The following is a 21,354-nucleotide window of genomic DNA, read 5'->3' as shown; positions in this document are numbered from 1 at the left end:
TGACCTTTGACTTTTAGTGTGTGACCGCCCCAATACAGGCATGGTATTGTATGGTAACCGTTATCTCACTGACAAAACAGCCTATTATTGGACTGTCAATTTATTATAATAATAAATCAATGTAATATGTATGAGACCTGACTTCCATAAATAGATATAGATAAATAAAGAGGTTCCAGTTCGACAGAGAAACCAAGTGGTGTGTGCGGATACTTTCCTCCTCATAATTTAATATAAATTTACCGGTTATCAATCACACAAATGGCTGTGCCAACAGTAGCAGCCAAATGTCATGATTGTTTAACCACTAGATGGCGGTGTTCATCTGTGTTGTAGGTGTGGTCCTGTGGGTTGTATCAGGCTGGACAGGTGGCGGGAATGTTTCTTATCATAGATCCATGTGCATTTAAACCTGTAAGTTGTATTTTTCATTAAATGGACATTGTTTATTCCAAACTATGAGTCAAGAACATCTTACCACCTTGCCCTGGCTTATAGGAAAGCCACTTCAATGTTAAATGTGAAGTATCTAAGGATTTTCAATAGCAACCTGTGTGTGTGTGTGTTGCTTAAAGAAAGCAAAAAATTATCTGTTTTTTTAATTTAATCATTTAATTATAGTCATTTATAGTTATTCCATTTAATCATATATACATGTTTATTACATTACTTATTGTTTTGTTTATTTTCCTTGCTTTTGTAGTGCTTGCTATTGTTGTTTAATCTTGATCCCGTGTGATATTTGTCTTTACGATATAGAGATAAGAAAATGTCTCCACTTTAAAGGGTTAGTTCACCCAAAAATTCTGTCATTAATTACTCACCCTCATGTCGTTCCACACTCGTAAGACCTTCGTTGATCTTCAGAACACAAATTAAGATATTTTTGATAAAATCCGATGGCTCAGTGAGGCCTGTATAGACAACAATAACACTCCCTTTTTCAATGCCCATAAAACATATTTAAAACAGTTCATGTGACTACAGTGGTTCAACCTTAATATTATAAAGCGATGAGAATACTTTTTGTGCGCCAAAAATAACAAAATAGCGACTTTATTCCACAATATCTAGTGATGGGCGATTTCAAAACACTGCTTCATGAAGCTTTACGAATAGGTTTTGAATCAGTGGTTCGGAGCACGTATCAAACTGCCAAAGTCACGTGAACTATTGAAGTTTCAAAATACTTATGACGTAACGAAGCCTCGTTTACTGATATCATGTGATTTTGGCGCTCTGAACCACTGATTCGAAATAAAAGATTCGTAAAGCTTCGAAGCTTCATGAAGCAGTGTTTTGAAATCGCCCATCACTAGATATTGTGGAATAAAGTCGCTGTTTTGTTATTTTTGGCGCACAAAAAGTATTCTCACCGCTTTATAATATTGAGATTGAACCACTGTACTCACATGAACTGTTTTAAATATCTAACAAAAATATCTTAATTTGTGTTCTGAAGATGAACGAAGGTCTTACAGGTGTGGAACGACATGAGGGTGAGTAATAAATGACAGAATTTTCATTTTTGGGTGAACTAACCCTTTAAGGCTTTGTGAAGCAGTAATTTTCCATTGCTTTTGCTTTGGTATAAAATATCACTTGTTTGATTTGAACTAGTCAGATGAAGGACACAGTCCAGACAAAGTAGGGATGATGCATTGAAACATACGCAGCTAAGATTATTCAATATCCTTCACATTTTTATAATCCTCACGTTGTCTCCTCTCCTCTGCTGTTAGCTGGCTTTGTCAGTAAACCTCTAAGGCTGATAGACTTAAAGGGATAGTTCACCCAAAAATATAATTTACTCACACTCAAGTTGTTCCAAACCTGTAAAAATTTCTTTGTTCTGCTGAACACAAAGGAAGATATCTGGAAGATTGTCAGTAACCAAACAGACCTCTCAGGGTTTTACTGTCAGGGTGTCCATTTAAAATTAATATTTTTATCTAAAAACCTCATGTACAGGCATAAAGTGGTCATTGTTCCTGGGTAATGAGCTCTTCTATTGGTGTGGGGCAGAGGTGAAAGGTCAGTAATGGCTCAAAGGATGTAGGTTTTCAAGGCAAGTAAACAAACAAATCATCGGTCTTCATTTACAGAGATTACTGATTACTTTAAAAGATGTTTCTCATGTGAAATCTAATTGGCTTAAAAATTGCATGAACAGAAATATGTCTCAAGAAAATCAAACCCGATTCAAAAACAAAAGACATTCAGAGGAAAATGTTTGGCTGTTAGTTTCCTTTCCTGTGTCAGCAATAAAAATGTTGAAAACCACTAGGCTAAAACTTGTGTTTTGTTGTAATGTTTGTTTTTCCAGAAGAGCTCATGGTGAGAGAGGCGAGTTTAGCAGAATGTACTGAGGCACAAGACCTCAAAGCTGCACCACATGTGGCTCTAGGGTCTACAAGCTGGAATTCAACCCACGTCTGTGGATGCAATTATCGGCAAACAAGGCTTTCTAATGAAGGCTTTTAATGAAACGCACACACCTAAATGTGCATCGAACATCTGTGGTGTAAGAGTCCTGGGCAGCGTTTCCCAAAAGCATCGTAAGCCATTGGTAGCAATGGTTCTACGATCAACTCAGGCTTACGATGCTTTTGGGAAATGCAGCCCTGGACTGAATAACAACAGAAATAATGGTGAGACATTTTTATATATAATTGGTCATGCAAGAGCAAATATTTTATCTATAATATTAACCTGATTTTTATTTTTGGGAACACTAAGACTGTTCAAGGTTAGAAAAAAATAAATAAATAAATTATTTGATTTCTGTGTACAGTAATTAAACTAATAGTAATTAAACTAAAGCCAAATGTGTGGGCATAGTGAAGTGAATTTATGTTTCTCGTGACCTTAAAAATCATTTTATTTAAAGGATTATGTTTAAATGCTTAAAATCTGTTATGCAGATAAATATAAATTGTGCCTTCATGTGAATTTCTTTGCAAAACTATTTTGTGTTTGTGTGTTTGTGTGAATGGTCTGAATAGTAAAGGAGAAGCAGCCAAAAAGTGTTCAGCATGGAAACTCCTTCAGTGTTGTTTAAAAAGCATCCCAGGATGCATCTCGTGAAGCTGTTTGAGAGAATGACTGGACTGTGCAGAGCTGGAATCTAGACAGAGTTGCTACTTTGAAAAAGCTGAAATATAATATGCATTTCTATTCGTTATTGTTATTATTATTATTATCATCATTATCATAACTATTATTCTATAATGTGTAAGTTATAATGAAGCAGGTGTTTCCAATTTTTTTGACCAGTGTAGATTTAAATTATTATTCTGGTTAAGCTAATTGACCGTTCGCAAAGACCCGCCCCCTCTAGTTACTGTTGCTACGTCCGACAAGCCATCACACATCCTGTTCTCACGTAGTGAAAAATACATCGCGGAGCAAAGAGGACACTGACAATGCGTCGACAGACAAAACAGAGCAGGTTACTTTTGATATGAAACAAAGTCTGAAATTCATTGTCATTTTTAAAGAAATGTAAACAATAAATACCGTTTTGTGGCTCTTTAATGTGTCGCAGTAGCACCTCAGATCAAGCGGCTCGTGAACCGATCATCTCTTCCTATTAGTTCATTTATTATAGCGTCAAATAAACATGAATGAACATCATAAGGAATGTTTCAATCGCGAAAAGACGTTCAAGTTCACCTACGTTAATCTGCCAACTCTTCTGACTGCTTTGTCGGACAAAATGGCGGATTCGGCGTTATGATTGGTTAGATCGCCTGTCAATCAAACTCCTCCTGGCGAAGGGACAACATTTCTGTCATAATATTACCACAAAATTTCATTTTGACTCATCCCTAGTTTTTTTAAAAGGCAAAAAGTATAGGCTATGGTGAGGCACTTACAATGGAAGTATTTTTAGAGAAATGAAACTTAAAATTTTATAAAATCACTTCCATTCCTTCCTTTGTTAAAATGATTGTATTATTTGAGCTGTAAATTTTGTTTTTGTCATTTTTATGTTGTCATGGCAACAAAGTTGTTAAATTGACTAAAACTTTACACATAAAATTCACCCAAAAATGAAATTTCTGTCATTTATTACTCACCCTCATGTCGTTCCACACACGTAAGACCTTCGTTCATCTTCAGAACACAAATTAAGATGTTTTTGATAAAATCTGATGGCTCAGTGAGGCCTCCATAGACAGCAATAACACTCCCTTTTTCAGATGCCCAGAAAGCTACTAAAGACTGTATTTAAAACAGTTCATGTGACTACAGTGGTTCAACCTTAATGTTATAAAGTGACGAGAATACTTTTTGTGCGCCAAAAATAACAAAATAACAACTTTATTCCACAATATCTAGTGATGGGCGATTTCAAAACACTGCTTTATGAAGCTTCGAAGCTTTTGTTTCGATTCAGTGGTTCAGAGCACCAAAATCACATGATTTCAGTAAACGAGGCTTCGTTACGTCATAAGTATTTTGAAACTTCAATAGTTCACGTGACTTTGGCAGTTTGATACTCGCTCCGAACCACTGATTCAAAACAAAAGATTCGTGAAGCTTCGAAGCTTCATGAAGCAGTGTTTTGAAATCACCCATCACTGGATATTGTTGAATAAAGTCACTATTTTGTTATTTTTGGCGCACAAAAAGTATCCTTGTTGCGTTATAATATTAAGGTTGAACCACTGTAGACACATGAACTGTTTTAAATATGTTTTATGGGCATTGAAAAAGGGAGTGTTATTGCTGGCGATGGAGGCCTCACTGAACCATCAGATTTCATCAAAAATATCTTAATTTGTGTTCTGAAGATGAACGACGGTCTTAAGGGTGTGGAACGACATGAGGGTGAGTAATTAATGACAGAAATTTCATTTTTGGCTGAACTAACCCTTTAAGCTATTTTCACACTAAGTTTGTGTTAACATACTTATTGTCTATGTCTTGTGGCTGAAACAGTGAATATTTTAACAAGCAACACTTGATCATTTGTTGTGTGTGTGTGTGTGTGTGTGTGTGTGTGAGAAAGAGACTCAAATCCAAGTATTTTTCCCCGACTTTACATATGAACCTTGGAATGGCATGAAAGGTGTGTTCTGTGAAGAACCAGACTACAGATGACGTCAGAGACGTGGTATAAAAGCAGAGGAGACACAGACACACTCAGAACCTCAGATCTGCTGCCCTCCTCAGACACAGGCACTGAGCATGCTGTGGACTCTCTTGTTCAGCTGCAGCTTTTATCTGCACAGTGCTCTGGTTTCTGCTCAAGGAATATCCAGAGGTGAGTTGACTTCTGCATTCACTTTGAGTGAAAAGTTATTGAAAGACTAACCCATTCGAGCATACAGGGTTTACACACTCTCTGAGCAATGAAATTCCATTACTGGGGTGAGCATAAAAGGTAACACTTTATTTTAGGGTCTTTTAACTAGTTGCTTATTAGCATGCATATTAATAGAATATTGGCTATACTTATTAAGCACATATTAATACCTTATTCTGCATAACCTTATACTACATTCTTAATCCTACCCAATACCTAAACTTAACAATTACCTTACTAACTATTAATAAGCAGTAAATTAGGAGTTTATTGAGGGGAAAAGTCATAGTTAATAGTTTATATGTGTTCCCTATACTAAAGTGTTACCACATAAAATGCATATTTTTGTTATATGTTGTATATATTCAAAAATTTGACAGTCTTTGTAGAGGAATATCTAAAGTACACTGCAAGATAATTTCAGAGAGTATATTCATAACCATATGTATGGATTATATATAATAATGTCCTGTTTGCTCCCTCATAAATTAATAACATTATTCTACAATTTTTACAAAGCTCTTAGAAGGGTTTATGCAAAGATACAGTTTGCCAAGTAAGAAGAGAACCTATTATGTGGGCGGGTTTTGGTATACAGCTGAAAAGAATGAAAAGATCAATATTTTAAGTGGCTCACCAGTCAAGATGAATAACTGATAAGTTGAGCTTATGGAATCCTGGAATGCATATGGAAAACAGTGATGCCGCTAATGGAAAGAGCACACTTCCCTTCTGTTTGTCTGGACTGCTCTCTGGGGAGGGGAACCTCTGACAGAAGCCCCTTACTAGGACCCTAATCCCACCTCTGGAGCTGAAAAAGAAATGGCCTCAGGTTGATTTAATCATTCTAGTGTTGCTGCTCCTAAAATCCAGCCTCATAAATCACAACTGCAACAGTTTATCTGCTGTCATAACAACATGTTCACCCGTGAGATTAATCAAAATGACTCATGATATTTAGATTACATGTTATGGTCATGCTTAAACACAGTTAGCTCTGGCCAAGGCAACAAACTTGGATTGGGCTTTGCTTTTCACAAACACAGCATAAACACTCAAAATGTGTGTTTTCTGAGTGAGACACAGATGTAGTTCTTGGCAAATTACTGTAATGCAGTTTCTGACTGCTATAATGTCAGACGCTGAAAAATCATCCACAGGGCCTGCAGGAAAAGTCATTATATTTTGAGCGGGGCCTTACAAGCATTAATCATGAAACTGTCCTGTTGTTCTTACGTAGTTTACTGTTGATACGGTTTTAAAGGGATAGATCACCCAAACATGAATATTAACTTTTACACACCCTCATGTCATTCTAAACCTGTATGACTGTCTTTATTCTGCAAAAGAAAGACATTTAACATAATCTCTAATGAGCTCAAAAATTATAATAATAATATTCAACCATAAAAGTGGTTCATGCTATATTCTAAGCTATTAGATAGCTGTGCGTAAACAGAATGAAACTTAAAGGATTAGTTCACTTTCAAATGAAAATTACCCCAAGATTTACTCACCCTCAACCCATCCTAGGTGTATATGACTTTCTTCTTTCTGATGAACACAATCGGAGTTATATTAATAAATATCCTGATGCATCCGAGCTTTATAATGGCAGTATGCGCTACCAAACGAGTATGAGCTGAAGAAGGTGTCTCCATCCACATCCATCCATCATAAACGTACTCCACACGGCTCTGGAGGATTAATAAAGGCCTTCTGAAGCGAAGCGATGCGTTTGTGTAAAAAAAAAAAAAAAATCTATATAACAAGTTATGAAGTAAAATATCCAGCTTCCGCCAGACTGCCTTCCGTACGAAGAAAGTGTAAATTGGCGTTGTGTCAGTTAAGTTTTTTCCGTAAGTTGAATAAGGAAGGTGCAGGATGTAGCGTAATTTTTGAATTGCAAGAGTTTTACACTTTCTTCGTACGTTGAATACAGAAGGCACTTCATAACTTGTTAAATATGGATTTTTTTTTTTTTACTCAAACGCATCGCTTCACTTCAGAAGGACTTTATTAACCCTCCAGAGCCGTGTGGAGTACGTTTATGATAGATGGATGTGGATGGAGACACTTTCTTCAGCTCATGGTGACCCCCATTCACTGCCATTATAAAGCTAGGATTCGTCAGGATATTTTTAAATATATCTCTGATTGTGTTCAGTCATGTACACATAGGATTGTTTGAGGGTGAGTAAAGCTTGGGGTAATTTTCATTTGAAAGCGAACTAATCTTTTAATACAGTGTTTAATGAAATTCTTGGTTTGGAACATGAAGGTGAGTAAATGATTCATTTTCATTTTGGGGAGAAGTACTGTTTACAATAAATCAGTTTGTTGCTAAATCACCTTTCTAGTAATTCTACATGGTTTACTACAGATGGAGAGATTATCAAACAGATTAAAGGCACAAACCAGGAGCTTGCTGAAATCAAAGAACTACTGAAGCAACAGGTAATTCAGAAATCAAATCAAATGGGCTCTTCAATTATTTCCATGTCATTGCAAATGTAAATGATTTGTATAAAACCTCTGGCATCCACTCATAATCTTTTTTTTTTTTTTTTTTTTTAAATATACACTATATTGCCAAAAGTTTTGGGACGCCTGCCTTTACGTGCAGATGAACTTTAATGACATCCCATTCTTAATCCGTAGGGTTTAATATGGAGTTGGCCCACCCTTAGCAGCTATAACAGCCTCAACTCTTCTGGGAAGGCTTTCCACAAGGTTTAGGAGTGTGTTTATGGGAATTTTTGTCCATTCTTCTAGAAGTGCATTTGTGAGGTCAGGCAGTGATGTTGGCGAGAAGGCCTGGCTCACAGTCTCCGCTCTAATTCATCCCAAAGGTGTTCTATCGGGTTGAGGTCAGGACTCTGTGCAGGCCAGTCAAGTTCCTCCACACCAAACTCGCTCATCCATGTCTTTATGGACCTTGCTTTGTGCACTGGTGCGCAGTCATGTTGGAACAGGAATGGGCCATCCCCAAACTGTTCCCACAAAGTTGGGAGCATGAAATTGTCCAAAATGTCTTGGTATGCTGAAGCATTAAGAGTTCCTTTCACTGGAACTAAGGGGTCAAGCCCAACCCCTGAAAAACAACCCCACACCATAATCCCCCTCCACCAAACTTTACACTTGGCACAATGCAGTCAGGCAAGTGCCGTTCTCCTGGCAACCACCAAACCCAGAGAACACGTCTCCACTGCTCTAGAGTCCAGTGGCGGCGTGCTTTACACCACTGCATCCGATGCTTTGCATTGCACTTGATGATGTAAGGCTTGGATGCAGCTGCTTGGCCATGGAAACCCATTCCATGAAGCTCTCTACGCACTGTTCTTGAGCTAATCTGAAGGCCACATGAAGTTTGGAGATCTGTAGCTATTGACTCTGCAGAAAGTTGGTGACTTCTGCGCACTGTGCACCTCAGCATGCGGTGACCCCGCTCTGTGATTTTACGTGGCCTCCCACTTCGTGGCTGAGTTGCTGTTGTTTCCAATTGCTTCTACTTTGTTATGATAGCACTAACAGTTGACTGTGGAATATTTTGGTAGTGAGGAAATTTCACAAATGGACTTACTGCACAGGTGGCAACCTATCACGGTACCACGCTTGAATTCACTGAGCTCCTGAGAGCGACCCATTCTTTCACAAATGTTTGTAGAAGCAGTCTGCATGCCTAATTGCTTGATTTCATACACCTGTGGCCATGGAAGTGATTGGAACACCTGAATTCAATGATTTGGAGGGGTGTCCCAATACTTTTGGCAATATAGTGTATCATGACAGCATGCTGTAAGGTTAAAGGACGTGATGTAAATGCTGATATCTGATATATTTGGAGGGAATTCCTTTGTTGGAATGTATATCCCTTGTATACACAGCAAAATCTCCAGAGTTAAATCAACTCTGCTCAGAGTACATATGCTCCCTCTCTAAATACTGTTAAAATAACACTGAAGTAGAGTTAAAGTTAATGAGATAATTAAGCAATTAATTAAGTAATGATTGCGCATTAGTGATGAACACCTGCTGTTAACAAGCAGAATCACTGAAGAAAAGAGAAACACAAGAAGTACAACTGACTTCAGTCACAGCCTTATTAATTGCTTAATTATCTCATTAACTTTAACTCTGCTTCAGTGTTACTTTAACACTATTTAGAGAGGGACCATATGTACTCTGAGCAGAATTGATTGAACTCTGGGGATTTTACTGTGTACCACAGAGCTGTTGAACACACAGAGAGCAATGTTTTTACGTTCTTAAATAATACTGACATATGAACTATTTGTTTTATAGATACAGGAAATTGTTTTCCTGAAGAACACGGTTATGGAGTGTGAAGCCTGTGGTGAGGAATTCTAAGCTTATTATTACATCCGATTCATAATTGAGATTGTAACTGCTAAATATTGGATATTCTTTCTCTCTTATCTCCCTGTAGGCATGCGACCAGTAGATCCACAGCCTTTATGTGATCCGAACCCCTGCCACGCTGGTGTGGAATGCATTATGACACCCAGTGGCATCAAGTGTGGCCCATGCCCGGTGGGCATGACAGGAAATGGAACTCACTGTACTGATGTTGATGAGGTGAGTGGGCTGCTTGGGCTGAATTAGTGTGAATTCCAATCAGAAGTGACCATCCTTACTCACTCCAAAGGGAACTCTTGAAGTGGGGACTCTGGAGGGAGAAGGGAAATTGTGTCTTATAAGGTAGCAGTTTGGAATATGCTTGGTGATTTGTGTGTGTGTGTGTGTGTGTGTGTGTGTTTGTTCCCTCTCTGCTCTCAACTCTATAAAACTTCTTCTTTGGACCCTGCAGGTAGACATTTTTACCTACCGTATCTACTATTAAACATATTTCTTACCAATGAAACTAAATTTCATATGAAATGCATGACAAATATGTGTTAACAGGGTTATAGTTAACTAAAACAAAACCATAGAAACACTGTTACTCAAAATAAAATAAATGCTAACTGAACTAAAATAAAGTTTTGCAAAAAATTCATTTAATTTCAGCTAGATATCAAAGCAACTATTTCTCATTTTTCATTTAGTTCGTCTTGATGTACTAAAATAACTAAAACTGAAATAAAATTAACTATATTAATAACAATTAATAACTAAAAATTAATAACTATTATTAACTAAAATCTATACAGACAATAAAAAACCTGTAACTAATAAAATGAAAAAAAAAAAAACATACAAAATTTAAACTTTACCTAAAACTAAAATTCAATAAATAAATACATTCAAAATATTAAAGAATATATTAATAATACTAAAATAACACAGGTGCTTAATATATCACAACAAAACAAAACCAAACAAAAAACTCATACAACTTATATTATACTATTTATTCATGATCTCGCACTCTCCTGCCATCTAGCTTTAAAATAAATCGCAAGGACGAAAAAATTGATAAAATTACTTCCTCAAATTGACCATCGCACGTACCCTTCGCTAACGGTCTTGTGGAAGGGCCCTTCATGAAGGTATTCAGTTGTTCCCTTTTGTTTGGATCTGCCTTCCCGAAGTGCATTTCAAGGGAGCATTTTGAATTCGCTCAACAACTTGAATTATTTTATTTATGTTAACTCAGACTCTTCCGCCATCTAGTTTTAAAATGAATCGCAAAGACTCTCCATCCTGGGTCACGTGACCATAAATGGTAAAAATTACTTCCTCGCGTACCCTTCAGTAACTGACTTGTGGAAGGGGCCCTTTATGAAGGGATTCACTTTAAATGGCACTTCAAATGGCATCCTCTTCCTGAAGTGCCATTGTATTTCACTATTGTTTCTTGTGTACAGTGTGCTGTAATGCCATGTCACATGGGGGTGAGATGCATTAACACATCACCTGGTTTTCGCTGTGGCCCCTGTCCAGCTGGGTACATTGGCCCCCAGGTGCAGGGGGTCGGACTTGCCTATGCATCTGCCAATAAGCAGGTAACATTTCTATGAGAATCTTTCAATTATTCAAATGCAGGCAATCAATGGATAAAATGTTTGAAAATAAATGTAAACTCTTATATGCAGGTCTGCACAGACAATAATGAGTGTGAAAACTCAAATGGAGGCTGCGTGGAGAACTCCAACTGCATCAACACACCAGTGAGTGATGCTTTATGGTCTTTTGGACTCAGCATAAACAGTGGTTTGTGGGCCAAAAATTGGTTCTGGTCTGATACACTGTAAAAAGAGACTTCTGCTAGTAGTTACTTCTACCTGATCTGACAATAAAAATTTTTATCAATTAATCTGGTGAGGCAAGGAACCTTTAAGGAATAGTTTGACTTGAATCATTTAATGTGCCCACATGAAGCACAATGGTTAAAAACGTTTTCAGTAAAGGGTCACAGACATGACATGCACAAAAAATTTGATTAAAAGGAAAAAAACACTTCCCTTACCTTTTGTTCATGTCAAAATATATGCATCATGTCAAAATATGTGCGACAAAGCCTATACCAAGATTCATTGCACACCGGGGACAACTAAAAATTTTTTGAAAGAAAATGCCGGATTACACTTTTAAATGTAAGTATAGACCCATCTTTGATTTTTAATAGGAATGAAAGCAAGGCTGTGAGGGATAGACATACATCTCTGAAATAGACGTCTGGAGGGGAGCATATGTTGCTCTAAAACCTTTCAGAATTCATAGCGCCTTTCAAAACATGCAGGCTGCCCATACCGTATGCACTTATGCACCCCCATACCATCAGAGATGCTGGCTTTTGGACTGAACGCTGATAACACGCTGGAAGGTCTCCCTCCTCTTTAGCCCGGAGGACACGGAGTCCGTGATTTCCAACAAGAATGTCAAATTTGGACTCGTCTGACCATAGAACACTTTTCCACTTTGAAACAGTCCATTTTAAATAAGCATTGGCCCACAGGACACGACGGCGCTTCTGGACCATGTTCACATATGGCTTCCTTTTTGCATGATAGAGCTTTAGTTGGCATCTGCAGATGGCACGGCGGATTGTGTTTACCGACAGTGGTTTCTGGAAGTATTTCTGGGCCCATTTAGTAATGTCATTGACACAATCATGCCGATGAGTGATGCAGTGTCGTCTGAGGACCCGAAGGGCATCCAATAAAGGTCTTCGGCCTTGTCCCTTACGCACAGAGATTTCTCCAGTTTCTCTGAATCTTTTGATGATGCAATTTGACGTTGAGGAACATTGTTTTCCACAATCTTTTTATGCACTCTTTCACAGCTCTGCCCATCTTTACTTCTGAGAGACTCTTTAAGACATCCCTTTTATAGCTAATTATGTTACAGACCTGATATCAATTAACTTAATTAGTTGCTAGATGTTCTCCCAGCTGAATCTTTTCAAAATTTCTTGCTTTTTCAGCCATTTGTTGCCCCCGTCCCAACTATTTTGAGACCTGTAGCAGGCATCAAATTTGAAATTAGCTCATTTAGTCGATAAAAGTGTAAAATTTCTCCCTTTAAACATTTGTTATGTTATCTATGTTCTATTGTGAATAAAATATTGGCTCATGTGATTTGAAAGTCTTTTAGTTTTCGTTTTATTCAAATTTAAAAAACGTCCCAACATTTCCAGAATTCGGGTTGTATACTAATTTATGTCCATTATGTACATAAATGGAATGAGGTGAACATATTCACACAAGTTGTGAACCCTGTTTTGTTTTCAGACAGTTGAATATAACTTTCAAAGGAATCCAGTACAAACATTACTGGCAACTGTCACAGCAATCCTCCGTCGGCTAGATCGTCCTGTTTAACAATGCTCGGTTTAAAGCCTTTGAAGGATGCAGCCTCTGAATTGGGTCGCAGCTATTGTGTTGAGTCACCACTATACAACATGAAAAATAATCAAACCAGTTGATAACAAAGTTTGAGAAATGGATTTATATCGATCAGTGGGATCATCGTTCTTTATATTACACACCTTGTCTTTATGAATCATTGTGTGTTTATGACAGGGCTCTTTTCGTTGTGGTAGCTGTAAGACTGGTTTTGTTGGGGATCAGGCGAAAGGCTGCAAACCTGAGCGGGCTTGTGGTAATGGTCAGCCCAATCCTTGCCATGCCAGCGCAGAATGCATTGTTCACCGTGATGGACAGATTGAATGTGCAGTAAGTCAATGATCATGTTTCACACATGCAACACATGCAAACCCCTATATAGATGTGATTGGTCTAACTGATATAATCTGTTTTAGTGTGGAGTTGGGTGGGCTGGGAATGGATACTTCTGTGGAATAGACACTGATATTGATGGCTTTCCTGATGAAAAGTTGGAATGTGCGGAAAGAAACTGTGCAAAGGTAAACAAAATAAAATCATGTATTGCAATAAGCATTAAGTAAAATCAAAGTAAAATATGAAGAACTTGTTAAAAACTCTCAGTAAAATGGTTTTCTAGGACAATTGCCTCACTGTTCCAAACTCCGGCCAAGAAGATGCAGACAAAGATAACATCGGTGATGCATGTGATGATGATGCAGATGGAGATGGGATCCTAAACACAGAGGTAAGAGGTCACCACATCATCTCGGTTAAATGCAGCGTTGTAACATCACCAGCTTTGTTCTAATACCTGATGAGCTAAGTTGCTAAGCTAATATTACACTTAAAAGATTACATTAGAATGCATATCACAGACAAAGCTCATTGAGAGGAATTCTGGATTGCCTTCTTCATAAAGATATGTGTGATGCTGCCTTAGAATTTGCTCAAAAGCTATCTTAGAAGATTGCTGCTTAACTTTTAAAACATACTTTATGCTGGGATTATGTCCAATGTTGTCTAGATAGGCAGCTCACTAAGATTTGGTGAGCTGTAATCTCCAACTACCAGTTCTCATGACCTTCTTACTTCTTACTTCTTTGATAGGACAACTGTGTGCTCGTCCCCAATGTCAATCAGAAGAATATTGATCAGGATGATTATGGAGACGCTTGTGATAATTGCCGTCTGATGAAAAACAATGACCAGAAGGACACAGATGGTGATGGTCAGGGTGATGAATGTGATGATGACATTGACGGGGATGGTAAGACTTTAGATATTTCCTTCATTGGCTTACTATGAACAGCTACATTGGTCCAACTGAGAAGATTTGCTTTCCAGGAATAAAAAATGATGAGGATAACTGCAAAAAGGTGCCAAACCGTGACCAGAAAGATAGAGATGGTGATAATGTTGGTGACGCTTGTGACAGCTGTCCCTATGTCCGCAACCCTGATCAGGTCTGATTAACACCCTACACCAGGGGTGCCCAACCCTGTACCTGGAGATCTACCTTCCTACAGATTTCAGCTCCAGCCCTGCTCAACACACCTGTCTGTAATTATCAAGTGCTCCTGAAGATCTTAATTAGCTGATTCAGGTGTGTTTTATCAGGGTTGGAGCTAAACTTTGCAGGGTTGGGCACCCCTGCCCTACACTAAGTCTGAATTAGTTTCTCACTTGTAATTTCTCTCTTTACCTATAACGGTTTGATGTCAGAGTTTGATTTTAGAGTGCACACCCAAGTCAGCTTAAAAAAAGTGGTCTGGGTGTGGTCTTGCTAACTTTTGAGATCTCATTGTCCAGACTCAAAAGTACAATCTAAACTGACTGAGGGATGAAGGTGGAATCAAACTCTGAATCCAAGAAATTGAGGTATAAAAAGAGCCTGTGTAACTCATGATTCTTCTTCTTTCTGCTACAGACGGATGTGGATAATGATTTAATTGGCGATCCTTGTGACACCAACAAAGACAGGTATTACAAAACTCCAATTGTTGATTCACATTGGTAACACCCACAATCCAATGCTATGGTCTCTATCCTCAGTGATGGAGATGGACATCAGGACACTCGAGACAACTGTCCTGCAGTTATCAACAGCTCCCAGCTAGACACAGACAAGGATGGCATTGGAGATGAATGTGATGATGATGATGACAACGATGGCATTCCTGATCTCCTTCCACCTGGTCCAGACAACTGTCGTCTGATTCCAAACCCACTGCAGGAGGACTTTGATGGTCAGGTTTTAAACCTTGGAAACCTCACTTTACACCAAACTGTTATAATCACACCATTATTCTGAATAAAATAAACTCATGTTCAAAAAAACAGCATATTTTGTGTTTTGGATGATCCCCAATATGGAATGCTGGTGTCTCCACCAGCCTTCTTAACTAGTTTAACTGAAAAGACTTTATTAATAAATTTAATAATTAAACACCAAACGAAGACTAGCATAGAAAGATTTTTTTTTTTCAGCAGGGTTACAACCCTGCTTGGGGATGGATCTTCAGCCATTTTCTGATCTTGTTGGCTTGTCATGTGTATGTCAGATCACAATCATCTGCATAATTTTTTTGACTCTTTATTTGCAGGTGATGGGATTGGCAACGTTTGTGAGAATGACTTTGACAATGACACATATAGCGACAGCATTGACGTTTGTCCTGAGAATGCTGAGGTCACTCTCACCGACTTCAGAACCTATCAGACTGTAGTTCTAGATCCAGAGGGTGATGCGCAAATCGATCCAAACTGGGTGGTGCTTAATCAGGTCTGTCTGCCTCTTTCTGCCTCATAGATGGTGGCAGTCAAGTTCTCACAGTGTAAACTAACTAAGGAATGCTCATCCTTTTTAACAGGGAAGAGAGATTGTTCAGACCATGAACAGTGACCCTGGACTCGCTGTAGGTAAGAGACTATGACAAGGAAAAACAGCGTAGTAGATGTGCCGTTAAGTTGATTCCAAGCTTATCCCCTCTGGTTACTCCAACAGGCTACACAGCATTTAATGGTGTGGACTTCGAAGGGACGTTTCATGTGAATACTGAGACAGATGATGACTATGCAGGCTTTATCTTTGGCTATCAGGACAGCTCGAGCTTCTACGTGGTAATGTGGAAGCAAATCGAGCAGATTTACTGGCAAGCCAACCCTTTCCGAGCTGTAGCTGAGCCTGGTATCCAACTAAAGGTGTGATATGGTTTTGATTCGATTCACATTTATTTGTATTTTCACAATTGTTTCAAAGCAGCTTTACAGAAAATGCATGTCAACATTACAATTCAGAGTAATTCAGAGGTGACTGTGTCCAGAAATTTACATATACAAATCACACAGTTAGCTAACAATGTATTCATTTAAGCAATGTATTGATTTAAGGCAGAAACAATGAGCTCATTGAAGTAATGAATACATGTTAACAATAATTAGGATATATAGCAAAATTTGGACATTTCTGGATGACCATGCATGTTGATCCAGAGGTTGAGGCATCTGAAGTCTTCATAAGAGGCTGGATCCAAACTGGAGCTGACGTATTCTCTAGTCAAAACAGAAACGCAAATGGAAAATAATTAGCGTAGCTGCAGTTCATAACATTAGGCAAAGATAATCATGTGCATTTAATCTGATATAACTGGAGTACAAGGATATGAGATACATAGAGATGCGTCTTTAATCTAGATTTAAACTGGGAGAGTGAATCTGAGCCCCAAACATTATCAGGAAGGCTATTCCAGAGTTTAGAAGCCAAATGTGATAACGTTCTCCCTCTTTTAGTGGACTTAGATATCCTGGGTATTACCAAAAGTCCAAAGTTTTGTAAGTGATGGATTTTAGGGCGATAGAAGATCGGTTAAATACACAGGAGCTAAACCATTTAGGACCCTATAGCTCAGTAGCAATATTTTATAACTGATACAGAACTTAATAGGTAACCAGTGTAGAGTAGGGGTTGAACGACTTAAGATTTTTTTAAGTCAACATTTATGTGATCAAACTCGAGTCGACGTCAACTAGTCGATGATGACGTCATTAATGAACAAATAAATATGTAAATACATATGTAAATACGTGCTAGACAGATGTGTATGTGACCGTTGCACTCGTGTCTTGCATCTTTTGCAGCGTCTCACGCATGAATGCGGTGCTCAAGTTCAAATCAGTTCAACTTTTTTAAAAAACACATCTCAAATTTTTCCATATTCTACTGTCCGCGTTTCGTGTTTTTAAAAAAGCAAAAATGTGTTCTGTGTGAAAGACCTTGAGCTGAGACTCGAACGTGGGTTGTCTTGAGCACAGCTGTGGCATGTGACAGGGCTGCCCACAAGCCTATTTCTCCTACATAAGTTTATTTTTATCAGTTCTTTTGTCTTTGGATCTTTATATTTCTCAGTTTTCTGCTCATTCTAAATCAGATACAGATGAAGTAGCACAGTAAAGATTACATTTATATGAATGCATTAGTGAAAGATAGATTGCGTGTGAATTCAGTCTACCTGGCAGCGTCTCACTTTATTAACAAAGTTCGGGAGGAGCAGGTTCAGATAATTAACCTAATTAGCACAAGTGGAGAGTTTTCAGTTAATCAACTCAACCAATGACAAGAGGTATAAATACAGCAGACTTACCTCTGTTCGTTTGACAGTTTATCAGCTGTGTAGTCACGCAGTTTAGAACAGCGACTAACTTACCTGTACAATAAATTGTTTAAAACGCGCATTCACCCGATGAATATTGAGCATCCATATGGTATAATCAAACATATCTTGTGAAGTGCTCTCAGAGTATGCATTTATCTGTCATTAACTGTTGGATATGGAGCATAAAGGTGGACTTCAAAGATTTCTTATCCTGTTGCGCCCTCTATAGGCCATGACCAGTGACTAGTCAATGTCATGCTTAAAGCATCATGGCAGAGTATTAAAGTTGACTCGTCGGCGCAACCCCGAGTGTAGAGATGATAAAATTGGTGCTATATGATCCTAGACTGTAAAAAAATATGGACGTAGTGTCTGTGACGTCACCCGTAGATTTCTGAAGAGCATTTTTGAAGCAAAAATGAGGCCGCTGCCATCTTGGCAGCACGTCACCGCACGTCACTCCTGGATTACTGAAAATGGGCAAAGAGGCGGGACGTGGTTGGAACTGAGGTGCCTGGTTGCTGAAACCACGCCTGCCTAGCGCAACGTGATCATGTTATCAGGCTAAGGAGCTATCTATCTATAATATTAATAAAGACAACAAGTTATATCATTAGAAAGTTCTAAAGGTTTACTGTCAATCTACAGTGTCTTTTTTACGATATAGATGCTCCAGCACCAGTAATATTGTAATTTGTGTCGGGTGTGCAAATGACAACACGCACAATCAAAACGGGACTTCATACCTTTATAATGAAATAGCGATCGTGAGATGAATCCAATCCGTCGCACTTAGGTAAAATGTCCATGAGCGTCCATTAAAAAACATCCAACAGCACTTTTTGTCCACAAAAGCATTAAATTCATGAAATATTGATATATTGTCCATTGTTTGCATCACATTTCTTCTGAACGATCTGCTCTCCATCATTGTTCTTCAAGAAATTATGCAATCTGAGCATCGTTTATGTTGTAAAACTGTATATGATCGTATATATCTCACAAACAAATGAGCCCGCATCTAAAGTATAATTTTTCAAAATAGTGCAGCGGTTTTAGTTATAATATCCAAGCAGTGCTGTCAGAGTATGTGGTGTCTTGAGAGGCATATTCTCCAGCCATTGTCATTGTAGTAAATCTGGTTGACAAAAATTTTAGCCAATGCCAAGACGATCCAACAACGAGTGTTCTGTTTATCTTCCGCTTGTGTGCACCATAATCTCAACCATAAGCACAGCAAGCCATATTATTTGATAATTGTATAAAATAATCCCGAAAAAAGCATAAACACGGCAGAGATGCCAAATTCAGTGGCTGGAATTAGCTGAGGTAACATGACGGCTCACAGACAGCAGCAGCAATCCACCTGTCACTCAAGTGGCCACGCCTTTAATTATGCAGAACTTTAAGGCATGAGTTATAAAAAAATTCACCCCCCTCAGAGTTGTCATAAAGGGCAAAATTAGCTATATAGACCAAAACCACAATTTGTACCAGGCTGTAAACATGTTTTTTTCTGCTGTAAAGTTGGGCATTTTAACATGGGACTCAATGAGATTCTGCTCTCTTTTGGAGCCTGTTCCTAGCGGTCAGTCGATGAATTGCAGTTTAAGTCACTTCCGTATTGGCTTCAAAAGAAACTTGCGGAGGCTGCCGCTTGTATACGACCATATTTTCTTGTCCTAGTAAGAACTCTAGAGTGACAGAGTAAGTGCAGAGCGACAACTTTTATTGCTCAGATAAAATATAGTATAATTTTCTTTATTCTGTTGGTAGGCAGTGAAATCAGACACAGGGCCTGGAGAGAACTTGCGGAATTCACTCTGGCACACAGGTGACTCAACTAACCAGGTGAAACTCTTGTGGAAAGATTCCAGGAATGTTGGCTGGAAAGACAAGACTTCTTATCGCTGGTTCCTGCAGCACAGACCCCAAGAAGGATATATTAGGTATCTGCAAAGCCTCCTGTTGTTTATTCGCAATATTCTCCTATGCACGTTCAGATAAATACTCTGCATATCTTGGATGCAGGGTTCGGTTCTATGAAGGTCAGCAGATGGTGGCAGACACAGGAATTATTATTGACACAACCATGAGAGGAGGCAGACTGGGAGTTTTCTGCTTCTCCCAGGAGAACATCATCTGGGCCAATCTGCGCTACAGATGCAACGGTCAGTTCTTGTGATAAAATATATTAGCGTATATTAGAAAATAATTAAACAAGTATACACTCACTCAAAGGGCTCACTGTCAGGCCTACAAATAATCAGAAATCCCAACATTCATTAAGTTATACTTGCTTGCTCATTTATTATTTTGGCTCATTTGAAAATACTTAAACCTACCAACAGGAGTATAGTACTCCCAGCTGTTTAACATATATTACTATTTTTAAAGTTATCATGAAATAATAATAATAAAAAAGAATCTATTTTTATTTATACACATTCGTCTTTTTTAGAATGATTCATTGAGGCATGTTATTCCAAATTTATGACAGAAAGTAATTCATCATTTCACAATAATTCCTTTTTGGGTGACCACTTTTCATGATCCATTTACAAATGGAATATCAATGAATATCCTTTCACTTGGAAGATTTTAAACACGTTCTACAGAATCCAGCAGATTTTTTTTCTTGAAAAAAAAAAAAGTGCAGACTCATTAATTTTTCCCTTATAATTAAAGGGTTAGTTCACCCAAAAAATTAAATTTCTGTCATTAATTACTCACCCTCATGTCGTTCCACACCCGTAAGACCTTCGTTCATCTTCAGAACACAAATTAAGATATTTTTGATAAAATCTGATGGCTCAGTGAGGCCTACATTAACAGCAATAACACTCCCTTTTTCAATGCCCAGAAAGCTACTAAAACACATTTAAATCAGTTCATGTGAGTACAGTGGTTCAACCTTAATATTATAAAGTGACGAGAATACTTTTTGTGCGCCAAAAAAGCAAAATAACGACTTTATTCAACAATATCTAGTGATGGACGATTTCAAAACACTGCTTCATGAAGCTTTACGAATCTTTTGTTTCGAATCAGTGGTTCAGAGCGCCAAAATCACATGATTTCAGTAAACAAGGCTTTGTTACGTCATAACTATTTTGAAACTTCATTAGTTCATGTGACTTTGGCAGTTTGATACGCGCTCCGAACCACTGATTCGAAAAGATTCGTGAAGCTTCATGAAGCAGTGTTTTGAAATCGTCCATCACTAGAGATTGTTGAATAAAGTCGCTATTTTGTTTTTTTGGTGCACAAAAAGTATTCTCGTCACTTCATAACATTAAGGTTGAACCACTGTAGTCACATGAACTGTTTTAAATATGTTTTATGGGCATTGAAAAAGGGAGTGTTATTGTTGTCTATGCAGGCCTCACTGAGCCATCGGATTTCATCAAAAATATCTTAATTTGTGTTCTGAAGATGAACGAAGGTCTTACGGGTGTGGAACGACATGAGGGAGAGTAATTAATGACAGAAATTTCATTTTTGGGTGAACTAACCCTTTAAGGTTAAATGTGTTTTATAAGTATACAAAATTCACAGTCTCTGAGGAGAGAATTATTAAATCAACTCTGTTGTA

The 21,354-nt window shown here is 38.0% G+C and overlaps 1 protein-coding gene across 1 annotated transcript in view; it reads left to right on the top strand.

The window, feature by feature from the left end:
- The first annotated feature begins 378 nt into the window (after nucleotides 1-378).
- Nucleotides 379-21,354, top strand: part of comp (cartilage oligomeric matrix protein) — a 24,816-nt gene continuing 3,840 nt past the window's right edge. Inside the window, exons 1-19 of the mRNA XM_051912658.1 lie at nucleotides 379-414; nucleotides 5,078-5,272; nucleotides 7,698-7,771; nucleotides 9,620-9,671; nucleotides 9,765-9,913; nucleotides 11,146-11,283; nucleotides 11,374-11,448; nucleotides 13,303-13,455; nucleotides 13,542-13,646; nucleotides 13,745-13,852; nucleotides 14,215-14,374; nucleotides 14,452-14,570; nucleotides 15,035-15,087; nucleotides 15,160-15,353; nucleotides 15,711-15,889; nucleotides 15,978-16,026; nucleotides 16,112-16,308; nucleotides 19,536-19,708; nucleotides 19,791-19,930. Coding sequence (XP_051768618.1) covers nucleotides 5,197-5,272; nucleotides 7,698-7,771; nucleotides 9,620-9,671; nucleotides 9,765-9,913; nucleotides 11,146-11,283; nucleotides 11,374-11,448; nucleotides 13,303-13,455; nucleotides 13,542-13,646; nucleotides 13,745-13,852; nucleotides 14,215-14,374; nucleotides 14,452-14,570; nucleotides 15,035-15,087; nucleotides 15,160-15,353; nucleotides 15,711-15,889; nucleotides 15,978-16,026; nucleotides 16,112-16,308; nucleotides 19,536-19,708; nucleotides 19,791-19,930 — 2,194 coding nt within the window. The 5' untranslated portion in view covers nucleotides 379-414; nucleotides 5,078-5,196. The remainder of the gene's footprint in view (nucleotides 415-5,077; nucleotides 5,273-7,697; nucleotides 7,772-9,619; nucleotides 9,672-9,764; nucleotides 9,914-11,145; nucleotides 11,284-11,373; nucleotides 11,449-13,302; nucleotides 13,456-13,541; nucleotides 13,647-13,744; nucleotides 13,853-14,214; nucleotides 14,375-14,451; nucleotides 14,571-15,034; nucleotides 15,088-15,159; nucleotides 15,354-15,710; nucleotides 15,890-15,977; nucleotides 16,027-16,111; nucleotides 16,309-19,535; nucleotides 19,709-19,790; nucleotides 19,931-21,354) is intronic.

This window comes from Ctenopharyngodon idella, chromosome 11 (assembly GCF_019924925.1).
Source record: "Ctenopharyngodon idella isolate HZGC_01 chromosome 11, HZGC01, whole genome shotgun sequence".
NCBI lineage: Eukaryota > Metazoa > Chordata > Actinopteri > Cypriniformes > Xenocyprididae > Ctenopharyngodon > Ctenopharyngodon idella.
The sequence above is the reverse complement of the archived record's forward strand: the minus strand, read 5'-3'. Positions and strand labels throughout refer to the sequence as shown.